At 42.7% G+C, this 27,948-nt stretch overlaps 1 protein-coding gene across 12 annotated transcripts in view; it reads left to right on the top strand.

Annotated features, from left to right (window-relative positions):
- The window catches only part of DLG2 (discs large MAGUK scaffold protein 2), a 1,428,123-nt gene extending 1,401,756 nt beyond the window's left edge, over positions 1-26,367 (top strand). For 3 of the 12 annotated variants that reach the window (XM_039519930.1, XM_039519931.1, XM_039519932.1), the window contains 7 exons: positions 271-312; positions 9,505-9,555; positions 11,413-11,514; positions 12,553-12,725; positions 14,783-14,892; positions 19,784-19,875; positions 22,633-26,367. In XM_039519930.1, the coding sequence (XP_039375864.1) occupies positions 271-312; positions 9,505-9,555; positions 11,413-11,514; positions 12,553-12,725; positions 14,783-14,892; positions 19,784-19,875; positions 22,633-22,739 (677 nt within the window). In that variant the 3' untranslated portion in view covers positions 22,740-26,367. The remainder of the gene's footprint in view (positions 1-270; positions 313-9,504; positions 9,556-11,412; positions 11,515-12,552; positions 12,726-14,782; positions 14,893-19,783; positions 19,876-22,632) is intronic. The other 9 variants (XM_039519928.1, XM_039519934.1, XM_039519933.1 and 6 more) reach the window with 4 other exon arrangements.
- Positions 26,368-27,948: the final 1,581 nt, after the last annotated feature.

Genomic DNA, 27,948 nt, shown 5'->3' with positions numbered 1-27,948 from the left:
ACTGGCCCTTTATACAATTCATCAAGGGGAAGAAGTGCCACTGCCAGAGACATTACTAGCCACAGGTGTGTAGCCCCCTTCTTGATATACCAAGAGATAAAGCTTTCATCTTAATGGTATGAGTTAGCTGAGATTTTCAGATGGAGCTGCTGCACTGATTTTACTTCCACTCTGAACACTCACCTTTGCATGAATGTGGCAGATCTTTTACGTTCTAGCTGCTTCGTGGTGCTTGGTTATATTCTTTAATTTGCTGTACTGTTCTTGCAGAACATGTTTCCTCTAATGCCAGCGATAGCGAAAGTAGCTACAGTAAGTTATTGCTTTCGTTTGGGGCTCTTTACGTTGCATTGCTTGTTTTGTTTTGTTTTTCTCTCCTTGCTGCTCTTTTTTAACTTCAAAAAAAGATTATTATTATTATTATTGGAGCAAATGGCTTGAAATGCAAATTTCTAACCATATTTTGAGAACAAAACTGTAAAAGAGAAATGATATCCCTTATGCAGCTAATGAGCATGTGTTTTGTTAATTTGAACGCTTTCTGGGAAATGAAACCAAACCTGACTTTGGGAAGGTTTACTAAAATTTAGATTTCTTGGGTACTATTGGGTAAAGTCTCAGTAGGGATGGCTCAGCATTATCATGGCATTTCTTGATGACTCTTTTAAAAGGAAAACTACGCTACAAGAGCCAAATTCGCAAAAGCACAGCCTCTCTTGTGCAGTTGCAATTTGCATTAGCACTTCTGCACCTCAGTTGCAAATAAAGGAGTCAAGGTGCAAGTTCACCGATTTGAAGATACAGATTATTTTATTATAATTGCGGCAATTTCTTAAATGCAGATTCTACCTTCAGAAAGGTAGGATGGGTCTTAGGCCTTTGGAAACTATACCCCAAATCGCAAAGATTCCTTTTAAATTGAGGCCATAATCATGCAATTTGAGCCATGGAGAGGGACCGCTACACCATGCCAAAGTCCCATTGAAATCATGGGCATGGAGTCCATTTGCGTGAATCAGATTGTGGGATTAATGGGGATTGTTTGCATCACTTCACTCCCCCGCATATATTAATGATACTGAAATATTCAGGCGATGTTAAAACATTTTTCCAAAAGTTGTGAAAAAAGCACGAAATGAATAATTAAAATGTGACATGACTGTCTGTATGAGAAAAGATAACCAAAAAGTTAGGTTACGCTCCAAATCTCTCTCTGTTTATTTGATTGCATCAAGCCATCTGCTTAGCCTATGCAGTTGTTCACCAGTCACAGAGCACTTGTCTTGGGTTAAGTACCTGTATACGTTAAGGTTACCATTGGTCTTAAACCACATAGTTACTGGTCTTGATATAGTGCGTAGCAGTCAGTTACTGTTAATAAACACTGCTTTATTTCAGCAAAGTAGATTTTTTACGCCATTCAGAAATGGAAGACTAGATTTATTCTCCTGAAGTGAAAATGATTCCCTGGAAAGCAGTTGCCAGAGCTACAAGAAAATTGTAGGCACGTTGAAACTGCAGAAGATCTGCTTTAAATCCAGTTTAATATTTGCTGTGTCCTCTGTTGGGGAAGGAGTGATGCTCTTGTGGTCAAGGCACAAGGCTGGGACTCAAGAGGCCCTGCTTCTGTCCCAGACTTTCTGTATAGCCTTGGGCAAGTTCGTTAAGGTTAAATTTTCCAAGATTTGCATGTGCTTATTCCAGAGTGCAAGTGGGAGAGTACATGGGGCTTCCAGACGGGTGTCTGAACAGGTGGCGTGTATTGGTACAGGAAGATGTGTGCAAATGGACTGGATTGTAGCTGTGGCTTCAGGGGCTGGCGCATATAATCTATTCCAAAATTGCCTCATGGGCCAGGGTTACTAGCTAGCTAGCTCGATGTGGGTTATGTAGCTGCTTGTCATAAGTGCGGGTTTAGGGGTGAGAGAGAGGGGCAGGCAGGGTGTGGCATGGTTAATGGGGAGAAGGAGGCAGGAGCCATGCAGGTGGTCTCTGCAAAGTTACATTTCCCCTCTGTCCTGAGTGAGGCGGGTAGGACCCATCTTGCCCTGAAGGCATCCAGACTGCATAATGTTGGCCGGGACCACCCTAGATGACAGGGGGTTCAGGGCTGGTCTTTCCCACAACCGTGGGGACGAGGGGAGTGTTCTCAGCCCTCTGTGGGAGCGGCTTCGCTATCAAGCAGTAGATGAAGCAATCCTGACAGGCTGCCAAGAGCAACAGGCCGTACAATTGAGGGGTTTGTGTCCACAGGGCCAATCTGCACATGCTAATCATTCACTAACATATGCAGCTGGGGACATAGCCACCCAGCCCTGGGTGGCCAGCAGCTTTGACACCCAAACTTTGGAAATGACCCACACAGGGGTGGTCTGCTGCAGCCTGACTGGTATACAAATGCTAAATGGCCATGGCAAACCAACGTAACACACTCCCATGGAAACGTTCTTCTGGGTCTCATTCAGTCTGTTCCTACCTGGCTCTCGAGTCCCTCCACTAACACCAAAAGGTTCTTCCTTCCCCACTCCTCAGCTGCCTTCAGCAAACACCCTCTGAGTAAATTACAGCTACTGAGACAGAGACTAACCACAAGCAGGCGCAGGGAGGGGCACATACAGGAAACAGTGCCAATGACTCACTGCCCACATCATCGCGGCAGGGTGACCAGAGACAAATACAGCCTTTCACAGGAATTTTAGTGGTGTTATTTCAATCCGTGCTTCTGACCTCGTGTGCTGGTGCACAGAAGCCTGCCCCAAGTGTCTTTTGTTGTGCAATTGGAAGTAGTCATCAGATTCAGGTTGAAGGAGCCCTAACTTCCCACAATGCAGCAGCCAAATGAGGCCAATCCCCAAAACAAGTGCAGAACACAGTTGGGAAACATTTAAAGCAGAGATAAATGGGGGTTTCTAGGACAGCGCAAAAAGCCACATCGACTTGTTGCTAAATAACAACTGTGCATAAGGTACCAGTGACCACGATGTCTAAATGCTCCTTGAAGGGACTGTGTGGTTGTCCAGGGCCAGGGCTCCTAGTGCATCCAAATGTTTATCTTCCTCTGATTGGAAATGCTGTAGTTTAGCCATGAGATTCCTATGCAGCCCTGGCTTGCCATAGCCTGAGATGTAGTTGGCACAGCCTCTTCACAGCTCCAAGGCTTCCAGGGCAACCATCAGTCTGAAGAACTCCAGTTTAAATGTATCCAGGCATCCTCAGGACACATTGTAGAGCAGAGGCTCTAGCACATTCAACACTGGTAGGAGGCAGAGGACCATCACTTATGGCACAGATTACCTGGAATGAGGGTAATCTGTATCAGGCCATTGCCACTCTTGATCTTCAGCAGCAGCCCTTCCCGTTCTTTGATACCAAATCCAGTTACCTTAAATTGCCACGTCAAGCTGTCCTCTAGTCAAGAGCCCAAACCATAGAAAAGCATAAGAAACCCGGGAAGATATCCATTTGGGGTGATTTGGGGAGCACAATTTATAACACCATAAAAGACCTGATTTTCAGAAGGCTGGGACTCATGAGGAGTAATGAAAGGAGGTAAAGAGTAGAAACAGGAGTCTGCTGGGGATAAAGAAGAAATCTAGATGCCATTTGAGAGCAAAATGACAAAGGGTAAAATTTTCAAAAGCATCTAAGTGACGTCCCATAGAAGATCAATGGGGTTGGCTCATCATTCACGCAGGCAGTTCTGAAAATTTTACATATAATCTAAACTAGGAAATGTTCAGTCCTACGAGCACACGCCTAGGAGCTGGCTGAGGGGAAAAGCAAATTCCCAGTGGACAAAAGGTCTCACACAATGAATAATTCTGTTCTTGCCACTGGAGTCTGGATACTTGGGGGACCCAGCCCCACCACTAGAACTTTGCTTTAGCTGCATTTGGAGCCAACTATGTTGTAAACAAGCTCCTCAACAGGACTGCCATAGTGATTTAGAGGGGGACTCTGAGAAGCCAGATGTTTGTATGATCAGACAGGATGTGCAAGTTACTTTACTAATATGAAGTAAGATAGGTGCTGACATGCCAGCTTGTCTGGCTCTAAGTTGCCAGCTGGTAAAATGAAACTGCTAAGGGAGGGGGGAGCAGAGCTGGAGACTGCAAATATATGGGGAACACAGAAAATTGCTGGAGAGCGCATTGGCACTGCATTACTGTTTGCGTTGCATATGTTGTAGCACACCCATTCCCTACTGTTAGCTAATCAAATTAAACAGAAATGGGGAGGTCTGCCTCACCACATGCTACCTCCCAGACACACTCAGCATGTCACACCCTGTATAGAAAACTGAGAGATTAAGGAAACTGTGAGCTTTAGAAAAAGAAGTGAGTGGAAGTGCATGGGGGAGGAGTGGAGTTCCTGCAAGATTTTCACATTTTTCCCCATCAAACAGGACAGATCATCCCCACAATCTGAGTCATGATGTTCTGCATTTTTCTAGTAGGATTCTGGCTACTGCTTTATGGTTTTTTTTACTTTTGCTTCTCACAAGGAGTAATCAGTGAAAAGACACTGTTCATGGCTAGTGTTCAAAATCTTGTATTACTTGGTCACGCTTAGAACCATTCCAAAGCATCTGTGCAATTGTGGAAGTTTGGCAATGAAATCTTTTTAATGGTGCCCAGGCGTGATTAATAGAGGTGGTCAAAAATGATATTTGTTTCTGTGGAAAATTGGAATACCAAAATATTTTAGTTTTCAGCAAAAGTATTTTATTTGTGGGTGTTTGGTTTTTCCGACAACAAAATTGAAATTTTCCATGGAAAGCAGGAGCATTTCACACACAAAAATTAATTGAAGCAAAAACCCAATTTTCTGTCAAAAAACAGCATGACACAGAAAATTTTTGACCAGCCTTGCAATTACCTTGTTCCATAGAGAGAATATTAACTCGTTTGCAAAAGCTTATATAACATAACTGGAACTCTAATAAAAAGGTGTGAGGACCAATTGTCCTCAGTTACTTACTAGTCCCATTGATTTAACATTTGAGAGTAGAATTGGGTCCACTTTACAAAACAGAAGTCAACTTCTGAGCAGTAATATGGCATAGAAAGTCCTGGTCTAGAAGCAAGTTATTATTGTAATTAGTATCAGGGCCGGCTCCAGGTTTTTTGCCGCCCCAAGCAAAAAAAAAAAAAAAAAAAGCTGGAGTGTCACCCCTTGAAAAGAGCCGCCCCAAAGGGCCGGACTGCCGCCCCTTGAGAAGTGCCGCCCCAAGCACATGCTTGGAACGCTGGTGTCTAGCGCTGTCCCTGATTAGAATCCATCAAGCAATTTTTGAATTATCTAATCAAACACAATTTCTGAGTTTCAGGTGTGTCTGAGGAGCCCCATAACTCAAACCATTTCGATTTTTTTCAAACCAAGTTTGGAGGAGCGCGTTGCAGATGTAGACTGATCTCTTTTTGTTTTCCAAAAGATGATTTTAAAATGGCTGTGAATTTGAATACCTCTTTTATACACAATTCAATAAAGGTTTTTACAGCAGCCACCAGAAATTGTATATGCTTTACTAAATCTATTTAGCCTAATTGCATAATTTCACTAATTAACTAAGGAGGCAATACGTGACCAAAACTTGCAGGGGGGAGAGGAAGCTCATTAAGGACCATAGTTTACCCTCCGTATGTAACCAAGGCCATAATTAACATTATGAGCCGTCTATAGGTAGAAAAAGATTAAAGTATCCTTGTTCTGTTTGGTTATCAGGTGAGCCTAATTGTTAAGGATTACACCACTTAAACTGGTACCTACCCACGCAGAGGGCCACTATAATGTTATCCCCAGCACAGTTTACTTTGTCCGTCTATTGAAGTTTGTTTATAAATGTCACCATGAACTGCACCATGTGTAATAGTCACAGATTACTTGTAAATCTTACGTTAATTCTCACATAGCTGTGGATATCTGTATATGGATCATACTCTTAGCCCTAATCCCAACTTTTTTTGTAACTGCCACAATAGAAAAATGCCATAATCTGAGTACAAGCATTGTACTATTATGTAAATACAGACACCATGGAAGAGATTTTTGTTGGAGGCGGATAGTGCCTACCTGAAGCAGAAGGTATAAATAAAACAAGACTATGAATTAAGAGGCTCTAATGGGTTTCTGGTGATACCGTAAACCATGTGAGTATAACTCAAGTGATTTGTATAGTTACTAAAATGGAGCAGGACAGGATAACTGGCCCTCTCTGTTTCTGGATCTAGCTTGGAACCAAATCTCCAGGGGCAGGTTCAAAAATTAGAAAGGGTACAAATGAAAGGTTCCAGTTTTGGTCCAGATCTGTGTTTTCTGCAGGTGTAGTAACAAAATGATAAGTAGAGGGGACCCCACCTCTGTCAATCCAGCACTTTTTATGAACATTAAAACTCACTGTGCTTTTAAGCTAAATTATATTTTTAATTGTTTGCTTAATGCTACTTAATGAACACAATCTGCCTTCTTGTTAGTGGATTCCCTTTATAGCTCTCCCATGCACAGTCCATTAAAACAGTGATTGTGGTTCTCACCTTTTCCATTCTGTGACCCCAAGTTATAACAGAAAAATGTTTTGGTGACCCACCTGCCATTTACCCATAAAGAAAGGGCAGGTGGTGGCAACTCCCTGAAATCTATTTGTGACCTCCTGGGGTTGCAACATCCAGGTCTAGCACCTGCGAGTTATAGCAACCTCCCTCCGATTTATTCTTCACTTATTTTTTAGTCTTAATGGATGAAATTCACCGCAGTGCACACCTTGGTTGAAAACGCCTATAAAATGTATTGAAGCAATAGGGATCTTGAGAAAGTGAATAGGATTCTGTGACAATTGTTTAACAGAGAATGAGATACTTTCTACTGTTTTTTATTTAACCCATCCTATAGAATTCTATAGCAAGGATATAATTCTGTCTTAATGTATATGGGATGGTTCTAAAAACCTACCGAAAGGTTGTCATTTTCTATTAAATTATGTAAGACTGTTCCCTAAGAATAGGGCCAGCAAAAGATGCCATGACATTAATGTGGGTGATGTGGCTTAGTTAAATGGTAAATAAAGCCCTCTGCCCTACTGCATTTCACTCAGTATATCACATCTGAAAGCCATTGCAAGTTTATAGTGTTTCCATTATTGCTTAATTCCATAGCGCTTTGTTAAGCTAAATACTTAAACGACAGATTCAGAGTCCCTTAGTATTGATTCATTAGGCATTATCACAAGCTACCGTCTGGTTACAATTGAAGTGCACATCCGCCCTTGAACACCTACAAGATTTATGTGATATTTTGTCTCCCACCCAACTTTTAAGGAATTTAATTCTCATGTAATGTGCCTGCTGACTGAAATCCACTATCCACACAACAAGTACACTAAGGAAAGTGGAGTCAGCTTCCCAACTGACATGCCCAATGGCCTTCAGCCCTGATCTTGAGGAACCTATCTCTTGCCCCAGTTCTGGAAGGCACCAAGCTGAAGGCACTTGGGTAGTCCCATTGACCTCAAAGGGACTGCTCACATGCCCAAGTACCTTCCTGAGTCAATAGATGAAATCCTGGCTCCACCGAATTCAACATGAATTTTGCCCTTAACTTGAGTTTGGCCAGAATGTCGCAACAGGGGGGACACTATGAGATGAGAGGGTTGTTTTTCTCCAGAGCCCACTCCATTCTCTGCTGATACCACCACCAAGAATGACAGTAGCAGTTTTATGATGTGGACACATGGCTACTCTAGCCCCTGGGTGAAATGGACAATAAAACCTGCAGCTGCTCATTTTCATTGGTTATAAATCTATACCCAAAATGAGCAGGCTGTCGAGGAGCTTGGCACATTAGGCTGGAGAGGAGCTTATGGTCTAAAGACACCTCAGGGACTTTAAAACAATTGTCAGAATGGGTTTGCTTTTTTCCTACAGTTCTCCTTGACGCAGGCACAAGCTTTCCTGTATTTGTTGATGCGACATAATGGAAGGCAGTGCAGGCAGGTGAAATGAAGGCATGCCTGTTCGGTGAAATCAATAGTTCTTTTCAAATCCACTATTAGCCCATTTCTAAATTGGTCTCTGAATTGGTTTATGACACTAAATCCCTGTTAGAGCAGGGAAGTGGAGGCTGTGTCATAGCTAGGCAATAAACCAATTGAAAAATCATCATTTAAACTGCCCGCAGCTCAAACTATATGTCTCAGCCTGCCAAGGCCCAAACGTAGATCTAATGTATGCCAAAGACCCAGAATGAGAGGGGGACACAAATTACTCATGCAGGAAACTGATGCAGTCATGGGATTCTTTCAGCTAGTGTAACTACTTCTCTCTATAACCTCAATTTTGCATTTCCGATTTATATAATTTTCCACCATAAAAGTGAGGGGGGGGCGCTACATTTGTGTAGAGTAGTGTTAACTTTGGTACTAAAATGAAGTTTGCCCCAAATTTAAGCACGTGTTTCACTGCTTTGCTGGACTGGGGCCACAGAGAGGAAAAGTTGGGATTGTGCCTGGCACTTAGAGATTCAAGGATTTTCTGTCCCCTCTCGAGGGGAAGGGTCCAGGGGTTAGGGTGCTAGCCTGCGTATTCTGAGTCCCAGCCTCTATTCCTTGTGCTGCCACAGACTTCTTGTGTGACCTTGGTCAAGTCACTTGGCCATTCTGTGCCTCAGCTGTTAAGTGGAGATGACAGCACTTCCCTACCTCACAGGAAGGTGTGTGAATGAGTACGTTGAGGATGGCGAGGTGCTCAGATGCTATGGTAATAGGGAGGTCATAGATAGATACAGGGCCAAGTATAATCTGGCCTTGAATGTATGGGGTTTACGCATAATAAGGAGTGATTGTGCCAAATACGAACTGTCCCTAGTGATGACACCACATGTTAGCCTAACCAGCCACAGTTTGGTTTGTGTGACCAAATCTAGTTGTAGTGCCCCAAATATATCAACATGTGGGGTGAGATTTTTGTGCTGCTTCTCTGCAAGGTGCAACATAAAACTCTCAGCCCAGAGGGAGAGGGGGCTCAGATGGCTATCAGCCAGTTTTGTGCTCGCCTATTGTGGGCTACTGTGGGGCTGATGTGGCCCTGGCATAAATTAGCAAGACCTGGAGCATATCCTGCAGCAGCATAAAAGGACCATAACAGAGGGGAGAATTCTTCCAGTGGGATTTAAGGAGGCCTCGTAATAAGCTGCCATGCAACAAATTATCTGTTGAATTCCTGCCCTAGTCCCATGAACAGCCATTGCTAATGAATCTATAAAAGAAGCTTCATTGCCACAGCTGCAACCCGGTTGTATATTGAAAAAGCACAACTTCAGCATTGACTAGTTAAGCAAATGCGGGGAAAAGCTGCCGTGAAATTGCGAGAGACTTTGGAATGGTTCAGGTTACAGCAATGCAGGAGAGGAATACTGACCCTTATCTGACTTCTGTATGAAGCAATTAATAAATCTTTAATATGTGACGTGCTGCTTGTCAGCTTTCATTTATTTTCTTTCTTCTCTTCTCAGGGGGACAGGAAGACTGCATCCTATCCTATGAACCTGTCACAAGACAGGAAAGTAAGTTTCACCTGCTGGTCTATTATTACCATTATTATTTATCATGCCAAGGGGCCAGCTGAGAACTGGGCCCTATTGGGCCCGGCTCTGTTCAAACACAGAATAAGAGACCATCCTTGCCCCAAAGAGAGTACACGTCTAAATAAACAAGCCAGATAGAGTGTGAGGAAAGGGATACAATAGGCAATGGCAGCAGCTGTCATGTTAGTGCTTGGATTTTTATTTATTTATTGGTTTGTCCTTCTTAAATCCTTTTGGTGAGATTTTTTTGGAGGTGATTAGCTAGAGGGAAAGACAAAGGAGAGGGGAGGGGGCTGCTGACCATGAGTCAGAAGGCAGGAGGGGCTGGAGCAAACACCTAGTCACCACAGGGGGGAGACCCTTCAGAATACAAACTGCAGGAAGCAAACAGGTGCCCTCATTGGTGTCCTTCAGTCCCTGCTTCAGCTGCTTTCTGCAGCCCCAGCTAGCTCCTCCCTGCAGTTTATTTTCCAAAGTCTACACGGCCTGCTGTCGACACATGGAAGGTGGGGGGACAACCCCGTGGGGTCTAGTGCCCTGTGGTGTCTCCCCACACTAGTCTGGCCCCAGGGCTGGAGGGTGGCCTCTACTAATAAATACATTTAGGCTATGTCTACATTCCAAATTACTTTGGTATAATTCACGTCGCGTAGGGGGTGTGAATAATCCATACCCCTGAGCGACGTAAATTACACCGACCTAAAGTGCCAGTCGGCAGGAGAGCTTCTCCCTTCAACATAGCTACCGCTTCTCATAGAGGCAGGAGTTATTAATCCGGCAGGAGAGCGCTGTCCCGTTGGCTTATGGCATCTTCACCAGAAGCGCTACAGCAGCGCAAGTGCAGCTGCTGTGGTGTAGCCATAGTTACTGAATATGGTATTGAGTATTTGTGCATTTTCTCAGCTTCACCGCAAAGCTGAGAGTGTTGTTTCCCTCACAGTATAAGCCTCTACCCATGGCAGGTTGTCCCGCACAATGCCAGTCTGTAAAATTATAAAACCATAGGGCTAAAGCCTTGTCTGTATGGTACATCTGCACCACACACACCTTATGGTGGCATGTAAAGAACATACACTGCCCACCCCCTAGCACAGGCATAAATAGTAGTGTAGACAATGAGGCACTGCTTAGGTGAGTAAAGACCTGCCTGAATCTCCACAGCTCCCTACATGCCCAAGCAGTGTCTCCCTCCCTCTACATTGCTGTTTGTAGCAGTGTCCTGTTCTGCTGACTCCCTGCTACAGGGAAAGGCCCTGGCAGCTTCACACTGCTGGAGATTTTCCCAGATGCCTTCCCCCTGCCGGAGCCTTTCACTGCCAGGAGTAGCTACACACCACGGTGTGGACGCAGCCCGCTTTTCACTGCCGTGTGTAGCTACGCATACCCTGTATACCGCTGCCAGTGCAGAGAAGGCCTAACATTGGCACAACCCCTGTTGATTTCATTGGGATTGTGTGTAACTGACAGGAGAATTTAGCCCTCAGTCTCCTTCCTATGTCTCATGACATGGTTCATCTGATAGCATCTAGGAGCCGCCTTGTCAAAGATAGTCATTATGTATCATCAGGCTACGAGTAGAGCAGGCCATTGGCTGCAAAGGTCTGCTCCAGCTGAGAGCTCTGGAATAGCACCTTGGGTACAAAATAGCTCCTCTCTCATGTACAACAAAAATAGATTTATTACTGTAAATGAGCATCTAAAATCTTCCAAAACTTCAATCCACACCTATGAGCTATAAATCAGTTTTGTGGGCTAGTGTACATATTTGATGTTACTGTCAGAATAAAGAAAAGTTATAGTCTTCATCTGAATATCACTTTCCTTTCTGTTGTTCAGTTAATTACACCAGACCTGTTATTATTTTGGGTCCTATAAAAGATCGGCTCAATGATGATTTGATATCTGAATTCCCTGATAAGTTTGGATCATGTGTACCACGTAAGTACTCTTTTCTACCTACTCCTGAATTCTGTAACAGTTATGTTCTTTGATGTCATGCATACAATGCAAAAGCATTGTCAATATTTATTTTATGTAATCGTATTTCTCAAAAGCAATTTTTAAAATCTGTAATTGAGATGTAAAACTCCTAGCCAAGATCCAGCTGAGATGCACAGTTTTGTAGAAGCTGTGCAGGAAATGGAATTTCTATCCCATGGGAAACTTCACATTTCTGGGAAAAAAAATTGTTCCAAATGGGGAAACAAAAAGTCAGAAATGCAAAATTTCCCACAGAACACAAATGTTTGTAAAAATCCATTTTGGAAGACCCCAAATAGAAATTTCCAGCCACCTCACCCGGCAGGGAGCCAGGCAGCTCACCTGCCCACAGAGCCGGCCACCCAGGAAGCCGGAGAGCTGAGCAGCCTACCCAAGAGCAGCCCAGGAAGCCAGCCAGGAAGATATGGAGCCAGGTAGCCCACCTATCTGGAAAGCAAGCCAGACAGGGAACCAGCTGCTAGCTTCTTTGGTAGTCCAGGGAGATGGGGAGCCAAGCACTTTGCCTGCCCATCCACTAGGGCGGACCAGGAAGTCAGCCAGCTGGGGAGCAGGCCACCCATGGAGTCTGGGATTCCTGGCTTTGTGCCTGGTGGGAGCCTGGATTCCCCCACCCCGTCTTCCACCAGGTGAGATGCCAAGGACCCTGGAAGCTCTGGGAGCCAGCTCAGGCAGGCTCCCAGGGAGCTCTGGCTCCTAAGCTCCCCACCAATTAGAAAGCATATTGGATGCATTTCCCAGTCATTCAGCCTTTCTCTCTCTGACCTCACTCTCCCCTAGGACTTGGGTCTTATCACGGGATAAGGGGGACATTTTTATGGGCGCCCGTTGTTGAAAATGCTGGAAGCACTTATGAGCTGCACCTGCTTACACCAGATCTGAATTTGGCCAGGAGTAGTCTCTGTTAAATAGTATCTTTTTTGTGAGAAAAGTGCCTACAAACATCCTAATTTTCCCATCTTTTGTTGGTCTGTGCAGATACCACAAGACCGAAGCGTGACTATGAAGTGGATGGGAGAGATTATCATTTTGTCACTTCAAGGGAACAAATGGAAAAGGATATCCAGGAGCACAAATTTATAGAAGCTGGGCAGTACAATGATAATTTATATGGGACTAGTGTGCAGTCTGTGAGATTCGTAGCAGAACGGGTAGGTTGCATCCATTTTTACTGCACTTGCAACACAGCCTGTTTTGTACCACCACAGCCTTTCAGACATCGGTAAATATACAAGATATCTTCAAAATAGCATCCTCAAAATTATGGATATTTAAGGCTGCAAACAAGTTGTGATTTTTGTTTGTTTGTTTGTTTGTTTGTTTGTTGCAGCAGCAGCATCCAAAGGCTGAAATTTGCAGCAAAAAGTTGCAGTGTCTGCTACAAGTTGCTCTTATGGCAATAAAATCCACTATTTTCTTACAGCTTTATGGATATTAGAATCGCTCTGAAAATATCCATGAAGGGGGCCAGTCCAGCTAGGACTGGGTTTGACAGAATGAGGGGGAAACTTAATGAGGAAGAGAAAAGAAAGCTAGAAATGTAATGAAAAGATTGACTGGGGATTTTAAACCTAAGCTTGCACCCATTGAAGACAGTGGCAAGACTCTGATTGGTCTAGATTCTGCTCTGACTTTTACACTGATGTAAGTCCATGGTAGTCAATATAATTACTCTGGATTTACACCAGCGTGCGACCATGAGCAGATTTGCCCCCAGTGTGGTAATACTGAGAGTTAGGTAGAAGTTAAGAGCAGGGAGCACGTTTCTCTCTTGTCCATGGTCCGGTAGTACATGAGTTACTTCATGGAAGGGATAATAGTAAATAAATGTTATTTATTTTAAACTTCCTCCCTTTTCTCCTCTTTGGGAGAAGACCAGCTAGCCCCATCCCACCTCTTCAAAGGCCAAACAATTAGATACCATCAGGACACTCTCTCCTTTTGTTTTAAAGGTACAAAGTTTCTTCTCAGTAGACTCAGAGTTAAGCTGAGATGGGAAGGGACGGTCTTTGTTCTCCTAAGGATACACAAGACCATTTTCAGTATGTAGTGAAGGGTATGCATGCACCAGTGCTCTTGACCAAAAGTGACATTCTTCTCTGCAAAGTTTAATTTCGTGTCATCCCTTTCACTTTAACTTCTAGATGTAACAAAATATAATTCAATTCAGGCTAAGTGCCCGTGAGTACTATTTGAATGCCTGCCATGGCCAAAGTATGCTAAGTAACCCACAATGCCTGGAGGTGTGGAATTTCTCTGCACTCGTCTTCAATCCCAGGAGCATTGCCTTTGGATAACATTCAAACCAGTCAGCATGTCTGGAGTTCTTTCTATTCCAGATGTGTTACCACGTATCCAAGAACATACATCACAGCAATATGGATAGCAAAACACCCTTCCTACCTTTCAGTCAGCATACATCTCCATAATATTTTTCTGACCTTAAAGAAAGGATGTGATTTAAGGACAGGATTATGTGCCTGGGACTCTTGAGTTTTAATCCCATCTCTGAGGCAGGCTCTCCCTGTGGTCCTGGCCAAGTCATTTCACCTCTGTGTCTCGGTTTCTCTACCTGTAAAGTAAGACTAATGCACACCTACCTCATAGGGTAGTATCCAGATTATTTAAATAGTTAATCTTTGTAAAGCAGTTGAAGATGAAAAGTGTTTTATAAATGCTGAGTATTACAACAATACGTAACACAAAACGTGTCACGATACCTTACAGACACCCCTGAGAGGTACTATTATTAGCCCCATTTCACAGATATGAAAAATGAGGCACAAAAAGGTTAAGTGGCTTGTCCAAGTCACACAGGAAGTCTGTGTCAAAGCTAGGAACTGACCCCAGAGCTCCTGACTTCCTGCTCTATACCTCAAGTACAAGAACATGCTGTTATTCTTAGGAACAAGATTTGCTGATGTCCACATAAAATCCCCCCCTCCCGTCTTTAAGTTCATCCTAGTTGATCCTCCAAAACTGATAAAGTTGTCTTCCACATCTTCAATTTATTTCTTATACTGGCATCAAAGCAAAAGAAATATTGTGGAAGTAAACAGCCAAGTAAGTGCCCTGGAGTCTAGCCTTCTCTTGGTGAGTTAGTACTGTTTGTTTTCTGGAACACTGCATTTTAGGCTTCCTTCCTTTCTTTTGATTGATTTGCAATAAACACTGCGGAAATAAACACATCCTCATCTGTTTCCAACAGGGCAAGCACTGTATACTTGATGTATCAGGAAATGCTATTAAACGGTTACAAGCTGCACAACTCTACCCCATTGCTATCTTCATTAAACCTAAATCATTGGAGCCACTAATGTAAGTATATAATCCTCTAGGCTAGTTTTTTACTCCTGTCTCAGAAGGCACAGCAAAGGTCTCATGTTAGCATTTTGCCTGTTCTCCAAAGTCAGGAAAACCAAACAAATCTGGAATACTAAAGAACTTATTTTCATGTACACAATAAATAACCAGTCGGCATGACTTAGTTGTTTGAGAATGGAAGTCAGACAACCTATAGCCTGTGTCCACTCACCGTTTGATTTTGGGCGGGGGTGACTTAAATGCTCTGGGTTTTCCGCATCTGTGAAATGTTTTCATGCATCTGGTGCTGTACAATGCACAAAAATAAAGATGGACCCTTGTCTGATGAGCATACAGTCTACAGAAAAGACACATACAAGATTCAACACAGTTAGAAAAGCAGAGGTGGAGATAAGGTAATGGTTTGATTTGTTTGGTATAAGAATAGCTACCCAGCATAAGAATTGCTCAGTGAAGGAATACCTGCAGAGCCTTATGATTGTTAGCCTATTATTAAACAAGCAATACTAAGTTTTGGGCTGCATAAATCCTGTCGAGTTAGTGGCAGTTTCTTTAAGGATATGTATCAAAAATATAAATAGGCTATTTTTTACTTTCATTAGAGTAAAAAAAGCTTTCAGCCAAATCTCATCAGTGCAGACAGTACTACAGGGACAAACAATGTGAAATCCATTATTTTTTGCTTCTGGAATATGAGGCTTTTATAGATCTCTGAATGTCTTATTTTAGAAATTCTCTGCAGAAGGAGCTTTTAACTAGAATGTCAAGCTTTTGTAAGAACAACAACTAGGGTCCTTGAAGCATGGTTTATGTGGGTATGTTATGCAAACAGAATAAGACAAAAAAATTCCTAAAAGGAATAGGAAATGTATAGAATTCAGACATTCCAAATTATTTGAACATGTACAAATTCCATGCTTTCCCATGCAGCCAACACGTGGGAAGTCATCTTTTTAATATGTGTCTTCCTAAGGAACCATCACCAACAGTTAGTTTCCAATATGAATAAAACCCTCTTAACATAGTTAATACAATTCTTTCTGAGGCCAATGTCAAGAGGATAATGGCACAACACTGAACTGCGTGCCTGGAAAAGTTACTCTAGGGTGACCAGATGTCCCACTTTTATAGGGACAGTCCCAATTTGTGGGTCTTTTTCTTATATAAGCTCCTAGTAATCCCCAGCCCCTGTCCCGATTTTTCACATTTGCTGTCTGGTCACCACTGAATTGTACTGTAGTGAAATGACTAGGTCTCAGGGCTTTTTTACAAGGGGACAGGAAAGTTAAGGCAAATCAACTAAAGATGTGAAGTCAATGTGCAGGAGTTAAAATGCAAGGCTAAACCTTCCAAGCCTCTGTTCTCACTCTGGAGTAAAGTGGGCTCCGTCCTCCAAGGAAGATTATTAGAGCAGCCATGTGGGGGTTTAACATGCTTTAACTTTAGTTGATTTACCTTAACTTTCCTGAGTGTCGCCATGTAGCTGAAGTCGACGTATCTTAGATCAAATTAAAATTACTTACTTTGCATCCTCGCGGTGCGCCGTGGCTCTCCTGTCGATTTTGCTTCCACCTCTCGCTGAGCTGGAGTTCAGCAGTTGACGGGAGAGTGATCGGGGATCAATTTATCGTGTCTACACTACACGCAATAAATCGATCCCCGATAGATAGATCGCTACCCGCCAATCCGGCGGGTAGTGTAGACGTACCCTTAGTAATCTAAGGTTTCTCATGACAAGTAATATAGTTAAGGGTTTGTCTACACACACAAGTTGTACCACTTTAACTATTCCAGCATAGTTACGTCAGTACACACACACCCTTAGTGCAGATGTAGTTATACAGGTATAAACGTGCCATATACCAGTACAGGAAGGGGCATAATAAGGCACCTTCATACCAATATTACTGTGTCCACATTATTAATTGTACAGGTACTGTATAATGATTTCAGTAAAAAATTACATCCATAGCCAAAATACCGGTAGTTATACTAGTACAATAAACTGTGCATGGACCAGGCATAAGATTTAACTACACTTAACCAAGACTCCCTGTCATGAAAACATGTTCACCGTCAATATAATAACCAAATAAACCACACCCGACAAAAAATTGCCAATGAGAACAAACACAAAGACAAAACGATAGAGATGACTTGTCGCTGAAATGATTAAATAAAACTGAAGGGCCCAATTCTCATTTACACTAAGGGTATGTCTTCACTACCGGCTGGATCGTTAGGCAGCAATCGATCCAGCGGGGAGCAATTTATCACGTCTAGTCTAGACACGATAAACCGATCCCTGAGCACTCTCCCGTCGACTCTGTACTCCAGCTCGGCAAGAGGCGCAGGTGGAGTCGACGGGGGAGTGGCAGCAGTCGATTCACCGTAGTGAAGACACCTCGGTAAATAGATCTAAGTATGTGACTTCAGCTAAGTTACGCTGAAGTTGCGTAACTTAAATCGATCCCTCCCCCTCCCCCAGTGTAGACCAGGCCTACAGCTCCTTTACATCACTCTGGCAATATCTAAAGGGTCTTCCACTGCTAGTACAGTAACAAGGCCTTAGCATGAGTGAGAGTCCAGCCTGAAGACTTTGGTAGATAGCAATCTTTCCATTGAATGGTAATGTTGCAAACTTGTACTATGAGACAGATTTACATATACTAATTCCAAACCTATTAATATAACCCATAAATGACTGACATATGTATTCAAATAAACCTTCCCTCTCCTGTACTCTATAAATAATCTACCCTCTGGAGTGATGGAGCCGAAATGAGGAATACTGTATTTTACAGAGAAGTTGCTACAAATTTGTGTGATTGCTGAAGCAGCATTCATGGGGTTACACATTCAGTTATACAAACAGCCAACTTTAGAGACATTTATAGAAATACATTTCCGTAGCTTTAACTACTCAGGATATATATACACAGCATTTTTCAGCAGGCAGTTTCTGTCCCTGATGAAAGAAACTAAGGGGTAGGTCAATTGTAACAAATGCATGCTGTCATGCACTCATGGAGCATTCTTTATGCATCATCATGCACATAATTTCCTACATGCATCACATGTCATGCCATATACAGTCCATTACCACATATTCATGTGGTTTCAGTGCAGAACATTAAGTGAGGTTTATGTGGAATACAGGATGCTTCCTTTTATAATGTGGTGTGAGCTTGTTTTCCTATGTTGCCTTGACAAAAAGTTCCCTGTTCTTCTGAAAAATAAGTAACCATGTTATAGAAAAGGTAAAGCAAACTAGGTCTGTATTTTATTGTTAAGACTTTGGACATCTTCTGGTGTACACAAAACCCTAAATCAACATGGGCATTGTTCTTTCTGGGCCACAATACATGGTATTAACAGCTGTACATGTACATAAAATTACGTGGTGTCCCACTAATCTTAGCTGCTCCATCAAATGGTAAAACTAGTGCAATACAAGAACGTTACTGGTATTCAATACATTTATGGTCTACATTTTACAATGCAAATGGTATTACAGAAGCTATTCCTTTAACTAGAAAAAACAGGAACAGAAAATACTACCAATGTGGAACATCATCAAGCTACCTTTTCTGTTGGAAATGTCAAGTTTTGTTTCTCGTGGCTGGCTGTGATTTTGACTGTCTGCTTCAACTCACGTTAACAGAGCGGGGTTCGCATTACATTTCCGTGGGTTTTGTTTTTGAAGAGGTGGGGAGGAAAGAAATTGGCTGGACTTAGTACCAGATGGTCCTTAGCCTTCACATAAGTGGGCTGTGGGGGAAGAGGGAAGGTGCAGGGACCAGGAAAAAGAGTAATCCCTGCATATTCAGAGGCACACAGGGGTGCAAATCAGGCTGGCAATCTTAGGGAGGGATTGCGTCTTCCAGAGGCAAAATCCTTTACCAAGCTCCAGTAGGATGCTGCATCTCCACACTGCGCCCAAAGGACAGCTGTGCCTCAGTGGCACAATATAAATGTTACCAGTCAGGCCTTTACAGGTAATACCTGCTATTTGGGAGCTAGCTTTTTCTGTTAAGCTGCTACATTATTACAGCTGTATCTTCACCATGGAAAAAGGGAAAATAATTTGCTCTCATTTGCAAGGAGAGTCTATAAATCCAGAGATGTCTAGGGTTTCTCTTGTTTGTCCCTGTGATTTTTCTCTTGTTCTTGATGTTAAGATATCTGTGTCTGCCTAAGAAATATCTACACACATGCACAGTGGAACCTACTTAAAGTGAACTCCACTCGATGAAATTCTGTCTGTTGGAAGATAGAATGAAAGTTCCTAAATTAATATGCAAATTGAAATTCCAGTTACAACAAAACGAGTGGTGGTGTGAGTTCCACTGTAAGAAGGTCCCTGTACATATAACAGATGTTCAGTAATGCGGTGGGAGTTTTGCACAGGAGTGACACCCGTTGTAATCTTAGGATCCACACAGCCTACACCCTGTTCTAGCGTTCTAAAAGCCTCCCATGGCATTAAGGGACAGCCCTCCTTCAGCAGTCTCTCCTGTACTGCTATTGCTGCCATCACCTCACCCTCACTCTGCCCCTGGCCTCTCTGTGCTCCCAGCATGCACTAGAATGAGATATTGTCACCCCTCTCTTGCATCTCCATGCTGTCTAACTGCAGAAGGTTAAGCTTTCATTGATGCATAAATTGTGAGGCCTGAAGGAACCATGACGATCATCTAGTCAGACCTCCTGCACAACATGGGCCAAAAAATTCCACCCCATAATTCTTATCTCAAGACCAATAATATCTGGTTGAATTACAGCTTACCTTTTAGAAAGACTTCCAAACTTTTTTAAATTCAGATTCAATAAAGGGCTCAATTTGTTAATAACTTTTAACTAATATTTAAAAATATATTTCTAGGGAAATGAATAAACGTCTTACAGAGGAACAAGCCAAGAAAACCTACGAGCGAGCACTTAAATTAGAACAAGAATTTGGAGAATATTTTACAGGTATGAAGTCACTTCAAAACACCTGACCCCAAGGGTTCAATCCATGACCACAAAGCAGCTGGAGTCAGCTCTATCTCTAGCTTGAAAGAATGAGTGGTACATGCATATAGTGTGCCACAGTGAAAGCCCGATATTGAGCAGTATCAGATCCCATTGAAGTCAATGAGAGTTGAATGCATTCAACACTTCGCACAGCAGTTCCTGTACATCAATGCATGTGTAGGAAGTGAATTCTGTGCCTGTTGAAGTCAGTGACAAAACTCCTAGTGACTTCAGTGATGCATGACGGGGCCTGATTGTCCCAATCCTGCTCCCATTAAAGTCAGCAGGAATTCTGCGATTTACTTAGCAGGTCCTAGCATTGGGTACTTGCACTGATCAGTATAGAATTTCATCCTGCTGGACTTCTGCATTTGCCTTTACCATTGTGAACAATATATTGACCTCAAAAGGATTTTTAAAGAGCAAGTAATTTGTAAATAATTTTGCAGCTCTACCATGGAAGAATGGAAAGCAGGTGATAGGTCAATGCTTTCAGACTCAGTTGCCTTAAAGTTAGGACCTAAATCCATATTCAGGCAGCTAAATACAAGAGAACTGATTTTCAGAGGTACAGAGCTCACACGCCTCCATTAACTGCAGTGGGAGACAAGCCGGGCACTTTTGAAATTCATTTCCCAAGAGGGTAATTTTCTCCCTTTGGCAAATGATCTCTTCACTATATAAAACATGAAATAATACAAGACCAAACTCACTGTTGGCAAAAGCAGATGCAGCTTCACTAAAGTGGTGTACCCACTTATACATGACATGAGCATGGCCCAAAGTCTAATCTTTGTCGGGAAAACAAAATAATCTCATCTCACTGTAACCGTTGCCAGAACTACACAACTGAGGTGTTACAACTGGGAGCTGGTTAGAATACTTTACCACTAGCTTGCCAATACTGGATGAAATCCTGGCCAAGTCAATGGGAGTTATGCCATTGACTGAAATGGGACCGGGATTTTAGCCGATGTGCGCTGTGGTTTATGTATAGCCTAGTAGCATTGCAATGTATGCAGTAAAACTGAGCACAAAAAACGCCAGGCCTAGAATTTCAGAAAGCACAACACTTCATTCAAGAAGCAACCTTTCAAAACATAGTGTTGTGTGTGCTGGAAGTAAAACATAGAACACCTCTTTCTGGCAATAAAGGAAGCATGTTCCTCTGTGTCAAGTTGAAGGGTTAAGTATAAATACATCTAGACTGGTTTTTGGGGCTACAACAAAACACTGGCAATACAGAGGTGTTCTTGAAAAGGGGTCAGTGTATGGACCCTGGGTGACTAATTAGTTACAGACAAAGCAAGGGGGCATTTATATTTTTATATTCGAAAGACGGCCAGACACTACAACATGATGTACTGTATGTCTTGTAGCAACTGAACGCAGCGCTGCACAAAATATGTTGATGAAATAGCAGATTGCAGTGACTAAAGGGATGAAGTTTTCACACAAAAATTATGAAAACCTCATGCCATCTTTTTACCAGCTCCAATTGAACGTATTTGCACAAAAAAGTATCTCCCGCTGCCCTTTGCCCAGTTTCTACCTGGTTACTTATGTTCTAAAGAGCCACTCTACTAATCTCCTAATGTTTCCGTTTTTCCCAGAATATAGGAAAGTTTTAGTGAACACATATAGCAGTGACCTATATTCCAGTTCAGCTTTTGCCTTCTCCATGGGGTCACCCACAAAATCTGACGGCAATGAAAATCTTATGTTAGTGAAAGGTGTGGGCTAATTCCATGGCCCCCTGGAGGATATGGTCTGCCAGGATGCAGTTATGTCCACAGAAAGCTGGGCTCCGAGGTTGGTTAGAAAACTGGGCATTGACTAGTTCAGGAAGGGTGGGCCACAGCCAGGTCAGGCAGAAGATGGACTGTGTATCCCTGCTACAGCCTCCACTGGCAGGGCTCCTAGGGAGTCTGATAGCAAAATGCAAAGCTTGACTTCCCGCAACAGAAATCCCACATCCTGCCGGCCTTTGGAAGTGAATTCTTATTGGGATGCAGGTTTTCAGGCTGGCACAACAAGGTGCCATATGCATTTCTCTGCCACAGCGAAGGAGAGCCCAGGCTAATGCTCTTACAATAAGCAATGGCACGGGATCTTTGTTATGGTGGATCCAGGGGCGGCTCTAGGCATCAGCAAAAACCCTGCTGCTGCCGCGCGCGAAAAGGGGGGCGGCGGCAGGGGGTGGGGCGCACGCGCGGCATGACTGGCGGAGGAGGTCCGGAGCGGGGACGATCGACCTGCCGCAGGCATGACTGGGCGGGGGGGGCGCTCTCGGCTGCTCGCTGGGACTCTCGCGCGCATGACTGCGCAGCTCAAGCGAGCCGGCCCGCCGCGCGCCCCGCGCCCGCCTGCCCCCCGAGAGTCCGGCTGTTTCCCGCTCTCGGTCTCCGGCCGCGGTCAGCCGCCGCGCGCCCCGGCGCGCTCGGCGTGGACCTGCCGCGGGCTCAGCGGGCCGGGGGAAGAAGAGAGGACCGCGGCCGGGCGAAGGAAAGGCGCGCAAGCACGCTTGGTGGATTGCCATTGTATTGGACTCATTTGGGATCTGCGGGGTGCATGGCTTTCCCTACACTGCACAGTTCATGTGCATTATTATTATTTCTTCCAGTTTTATCAACTGCTACATTAATACTGAAACTGTGCTGACAACTGCTGCTGTAGACCGTACCAATTAAAACATGAATTGTTTTCATATTGCAGCTATTGTCCAAGGAGAAAGCTTAGAAGAAATATATAATCAATGCAAACTTGTAATTGAAGAACAATCTGGGCCTTTCATCTGGATTCCTTCAAAGGAAAAGTTATAAATTAGCCACTGCACCTCTGATTATGACGGAAGAATATTTAGAAGAAAACTACACTATGCTATTTTGAGGCTTTCCTGTTTTTGTTGCATTTATGTTCTTGCAGTCAATGTGAATTTTTATGAATGTACAACACAAAGTGTTTGAAGCCATGAAGGACAGTGATGGGTCAAAAGGGTAGGAACAGAAAGACGTTTACCATACAAAGCAAATCTGTTGTGTGCGCAAAAGACCAGTTGTAGGTATAAACTTTTGACATGGGGACCCTCTGCCAAAGGGAGCTAGCCACCTACTGCACCCACATGGACATCGTGAATGATTTCAGTGGCTGAGCTCAGCGTGTTGATCGGTTTAAAGAGAAGTTTCCCAGCTCCTGAACCTTGTGTAGGGCTTGAGCCTGCAAGGGGCTGAACACCTGACCCCGGTTCATACACCTGTGGGTAGTCCCATTGAAGTCAGTGGGACTAAGCATGTGCTTAAGTGTTTTGGTGGATCAGGGCCACATGCACCTTGCTGGATTGAGCCCATAGAACCTGTTCCAACTCCTATTGAAGTTAATGGAAAGATTCCCATTGACGTTGGATTGGGTGCTAAGCTTGTCATTGCACATCAGTAGTTGGTACACCTTGACTTTGGTAACTATGCACATGTTTTGATTTCCAAAACCAAGTCAAGCATTTCTTTTTCCCCTTTGGACACACTATTATATCAGGAAATAACCCCCTGTAGTTTATTTCAATGGAATTTGGTGTTGGGAAGAGAACAGAAGCATTTCACGTCACACACATACCCACTCACACGTGTGAGGATTCACAGTACCTAAACTGACAAGGAGGGATACAACTGGGAAAAGCTTTAAAATTTTGGATTGTCTATTTTATCATTTATACTGATAGAAGGCACTTAATGATGGAATAATTTATAAAAATTAAAATATATTGATGTATAGAAACTAATTTCTATAGGTGAAAAATGTTTTGTGAGATATTTTGTAAAAATTAATTAATTGAAAGATTAAATATTTGCTCCCTGGTCTGGCTGTAAAATGTAAAGAGGACCTTCAAGTTGCACTATCCCTTTTTGCAACAAATTATCTAATAATATTATCAAACCATATAATTTCTTAAATTTTAGATGGCAATTTGCTTTTTTTTTCCAACTTAATCCTTCTCTTTCCTGTTATTTAATCATGATAAATTCCTGTGGAAAGAATTCAAATTGACTCCCTACAGGGTTTTTTTGTTGTTATTGTTTTGGAAATACTAGGATGATGCATCTTTAAATTGAAACAGATGATTTTTCAGAGGCAAAATCTCAGTGACTTGAATGCAGTATATTATTTTCTCTCTTGAAGGGAGCCATAATCTTCACTGGAAAACATTTTATAATCATTCCTTATGCTGTAAGTGAAATGCCAGAAGCATTTAGTCCTTTTTGCCGGCAAGCCACCGACTAACTTGTGTCATCATTTCATTTCACAGTCAACAGGGGTTTTCACCAGACTGGGGCAATGGACATTTGTGGAGAATTTGTGGGAAATCTGTGGCTTTTCAGCTTGGGGTATATGGGCGGGGGTGGGAAGTTCTTGCTTGCTGTTTCACTTGGCCCTTATTTCATATACTGATACAGATTTCGCTGTACCACATCTGGAGGATAGTTACAAATAGATGAACTGCCTTTGCTGCTGCTGCTGGACCACGTTTTATAGAAAACCCACAAAATACTGCAGGAGTCCAACACTTTTTAGCTGGTGGCTACTTCGATCCTAATGTGTAATGACATTTTAAGGGCAAACTTTTCAGTTACCGAGTTACCGATAGAATATTCAATTACTTGTCTATTTAAAACTTTCAGACTTATATGTCTATGCTGTCCTGACAGGTACATGCAGCCACTCTCGGTAAATAGGTTGATTAGCTGGATGTTTATAAGACAGCCATCAGCAGTGACAGGGTTAACAATATGGGTAATGTAGCGATCATTAGGCCTCATGGTTAACACAGTATTAAAATGGATGTGAGAAGTTCATGCTTCCTTTATTGTTATTTTTTTTCTGCCTGGCCAGCACAGATTCAAAGACAGAATACCAGTAGAGTTTCTAAACTATCTCCATCATCAGAAGGGCTAGACATTAAAAAGAAAGAAAGAAAGCTTAGATTCTGGATAATTATGCAGAAATCCACAGGAAGGTCCTAGATCCCTGGAAGTCATGGATTTTTCCATGCTGACAAAGTACTATTGTCTCAGGTCCGGCCCAGGCCCACCTGAACTGACAACCAAGTATCCTAAAGCAGGAACTCCATTCTAATTTTCAACTCCGTTTTTAAGCAACCACATCTGCTTCTTTGTTTCTTAGTTCAGCATGCGACCTTTTACGATACTATCCTATTAGTAAATGTTCTGTTTTGTCATGTGCTGTGCTTTATGGTGAACAGTAACACTATGGCTGAGTACAATCAATTTTTCCATCAGTCTTTGGTTACTGTAGTACATTATTTATTTTTTCCTGTCTGTTGTTTGTGCTTCCAATTTAGAGTTGCCATTGCACTTCTTATATTTTTTAAATAAAACATATATATATTTAAAAAAAAATCACCACCAGCAGCAATGAGAGGTCTTATTTCCTGTAGGGTTTATACCTCCATTTGTTTTTGTGTCTTGATGTTTTGCGTTTCATGTTACAGCATACTTAGTGCTGCGGTTCATTTTTTTTTAATGCAGCCATTCAAAGTTGCATTGGGTGGCAGGGAGAAAAGAAATATGAAGTTAACTCAGTTACATCTGGTGCAAAAAAAAACAACCTCACTTTGGCGCCTCAGACCACATTGGTGCTAATACCAGTAAACATTAGCAGATCTCTCTCTGTCTATATAAAAAACTTGCAGGTGTCTACGAGACAACATGCAAAGGCTGGACCCTTAGGAAAAGTGCCAGATCACATCACTGGTGCTATTTCTCATGTTCTGGCACAATGTGTAGCACCACAGGGTCTAAGTTGAACCAAAAATATCATGGCTTATTGTCCATCCATGAACGATCACACTGACATCTTGCTGTCTTTGTACAGATGTGCAATAGTTCAACCTATTTATTTCTCCTCCCCAAAAATCATCTTCCGTGCACTGGCCTCTCTTAGTACTTGCTACTGGGGCTCAATGAACTTACACTCCAGTGGTCTAACTACCCAATGCAAGAGCCTCTCTTTCTACCTTAATTCCCCATTTTTGCCAGGTAAAGAGGCCCCTTGTCTACACTAGCACTTTGTAACCTCTTATATTAAAGGCGCTCTCGAAAATAAATACTATGTAATGCAACTGTGTTAGTAGCTAGCATGGTTTGATGAGCCAGTGTGACTAGGGCCCTACAAGTCAGTCCCGTGAAAGAAAAGTCAGGGTTAAATCTCTCCCTTGCACTGGAATTTCAAATCCTCACTCTGGAAAGCACGGCTGAATCTGAGCTAATAATAATTATGAGCCATCTCTAACTGTGTGTCCTAGTGACCTAGTTAGTGAACACCTTCTCAGCTAGTTGTATTATTTTTCTATGGAGAGTTTGATGGTGTGCTACACTTTCATCATTACAAACGCTTAGCAAAATTCAGTCAAGTGAAAGGGGGGGTGGGTGGGGGGGGTTTTTTGCTTTTTAAGTCCACCAAAGGATTATTCAGTGAGTGACCATGTGTGTAAATATTTGTAGAAAAAGCACTCAAGAACAAAAGCCTCTGTCCTCTTTTTACAGCCTCAGAGTTAAAGCCATACCATGGTCCCCAGTAACAAAAGGAGGTCTTGCATCAGTCACAATGTTGAATGGGGATTTTTTTCCTCTCAAACTGCCTCTTTGCAATTGCATGCATGAGTTATATCTGGTGACTTGTTTTCATGCACTTGAGCCCATTTCTTAATGAAGTAAATCTATTTTCCAGTCCCGTCAAAAATGATAACACAGCATCTAGTCAACTAACGCAGCATTAATAACTGCTCGTCAAGACATAAGAAGAGGAACAGTGCCCTTGAAATATATTATGGGGCGCAAACCATTATCAACACTGACAGCAACACAATCTAAATTCTATTCAGAAGGTGGTGGGGGGTGGGGCTGGATCCTCAGCTGGTGTACAGCATTGTTGATCCATTGACTTGAGTGGCGCTCATCCCATTTATTTCACCTGTAGCTACATGTAATAGTTCCCCTCATGTTAGCCTATATTTAGGATCCAACAGTCTATTACTCCATAACATTAAGGGCTAGATTTTCCAAACTCCTCAGCGCTCACAGTTTGGTCGAGATTTTTTAAAGTGCTAAGCTCCCACCTGGATCTATTATTGCTAGTACTAGGGCTTAATATTTGTACTGGGATAGCGCGTAGGAAGCCCCGTCATGGAGTGGGGCCCCAGTGTGCTACAGAATAAAATGACCATCGTCTCTGCCCCAAACAGCAGGTGGATTTTCAAAATAGTTCAGCACACAACTGCTCCTATCGAGAGTGACAGGAGCTATTGGGTGCAGAACACTACACCACTGGGAGCCAGATTCTGCCTCTCTGCCTCATATCGTGTTGACACCGTACTCAGTTCCCTGACCCGTTGAGCTGGCTCAGACTAACCACAAAGGCCTGACATAAGACAGCATTTGAGAGGGTAGGGTATATCACTCGCCGAATAGCAGGAGACATCTAAACAAATGACACTGTTGACCTCCCCCAGTGGAATAATGAACTTTTAATTATCTTAATTTCTGGACTTGTTTCCAAAGTTTGAACTGGCAAGTTTCCAAAGTCTGAACTTTTGAGTGGCAACAGGCTGTACGCAGACTGCTTTTGTTTGATACTTGATGCTGTGTGTCTGCTTGACAGGCTGTTTCTCAAGCCAGCTATAGTTGGGGATAATCAGAAGCTGAACAAAGTACACTCTACAGCGTACAGTCCTGTTACGTGTAAATATTCTATGCCTCCATTCCATTCGTGTAAAGAATAAAGCACACACAATTATAAAAATTGAGATGTATATTTCATACGAGTTGTGTCCTTGCTTATTTATTCCGTTACAAGCTCTCAGTTGTGGTTCAGTTGTAAATGCTTGATAGAGTGTTTATAAATATGTCATGAATTTTATTATAAAATATTAATATTAAAGCATTTTTACACTTTATAGCAAATGGCTCCTTCACAAGGTATAATTTGTCTTTTTTTCCCTTAAGGTGAAGTAGTAAAAGG

This window comes from Mauremys reevesii, linkage group 1 (genome assembly GCF_016161935.1).
Source record: "Mauremys reevesii isolate NIE-2019 linkage group 1, ASM1616193v1, whole genome shotgun sequence".
Classification (NCBI taxonomy): domain Eukaryota; kingdom Metazoa; phylum Chordata; order Testudines; family Geoemydidae; genus Mauremys; species Mauremys reevesii.
This window is presented reverse-complemented; position numbering and strand designations above follow the sequence as displayed.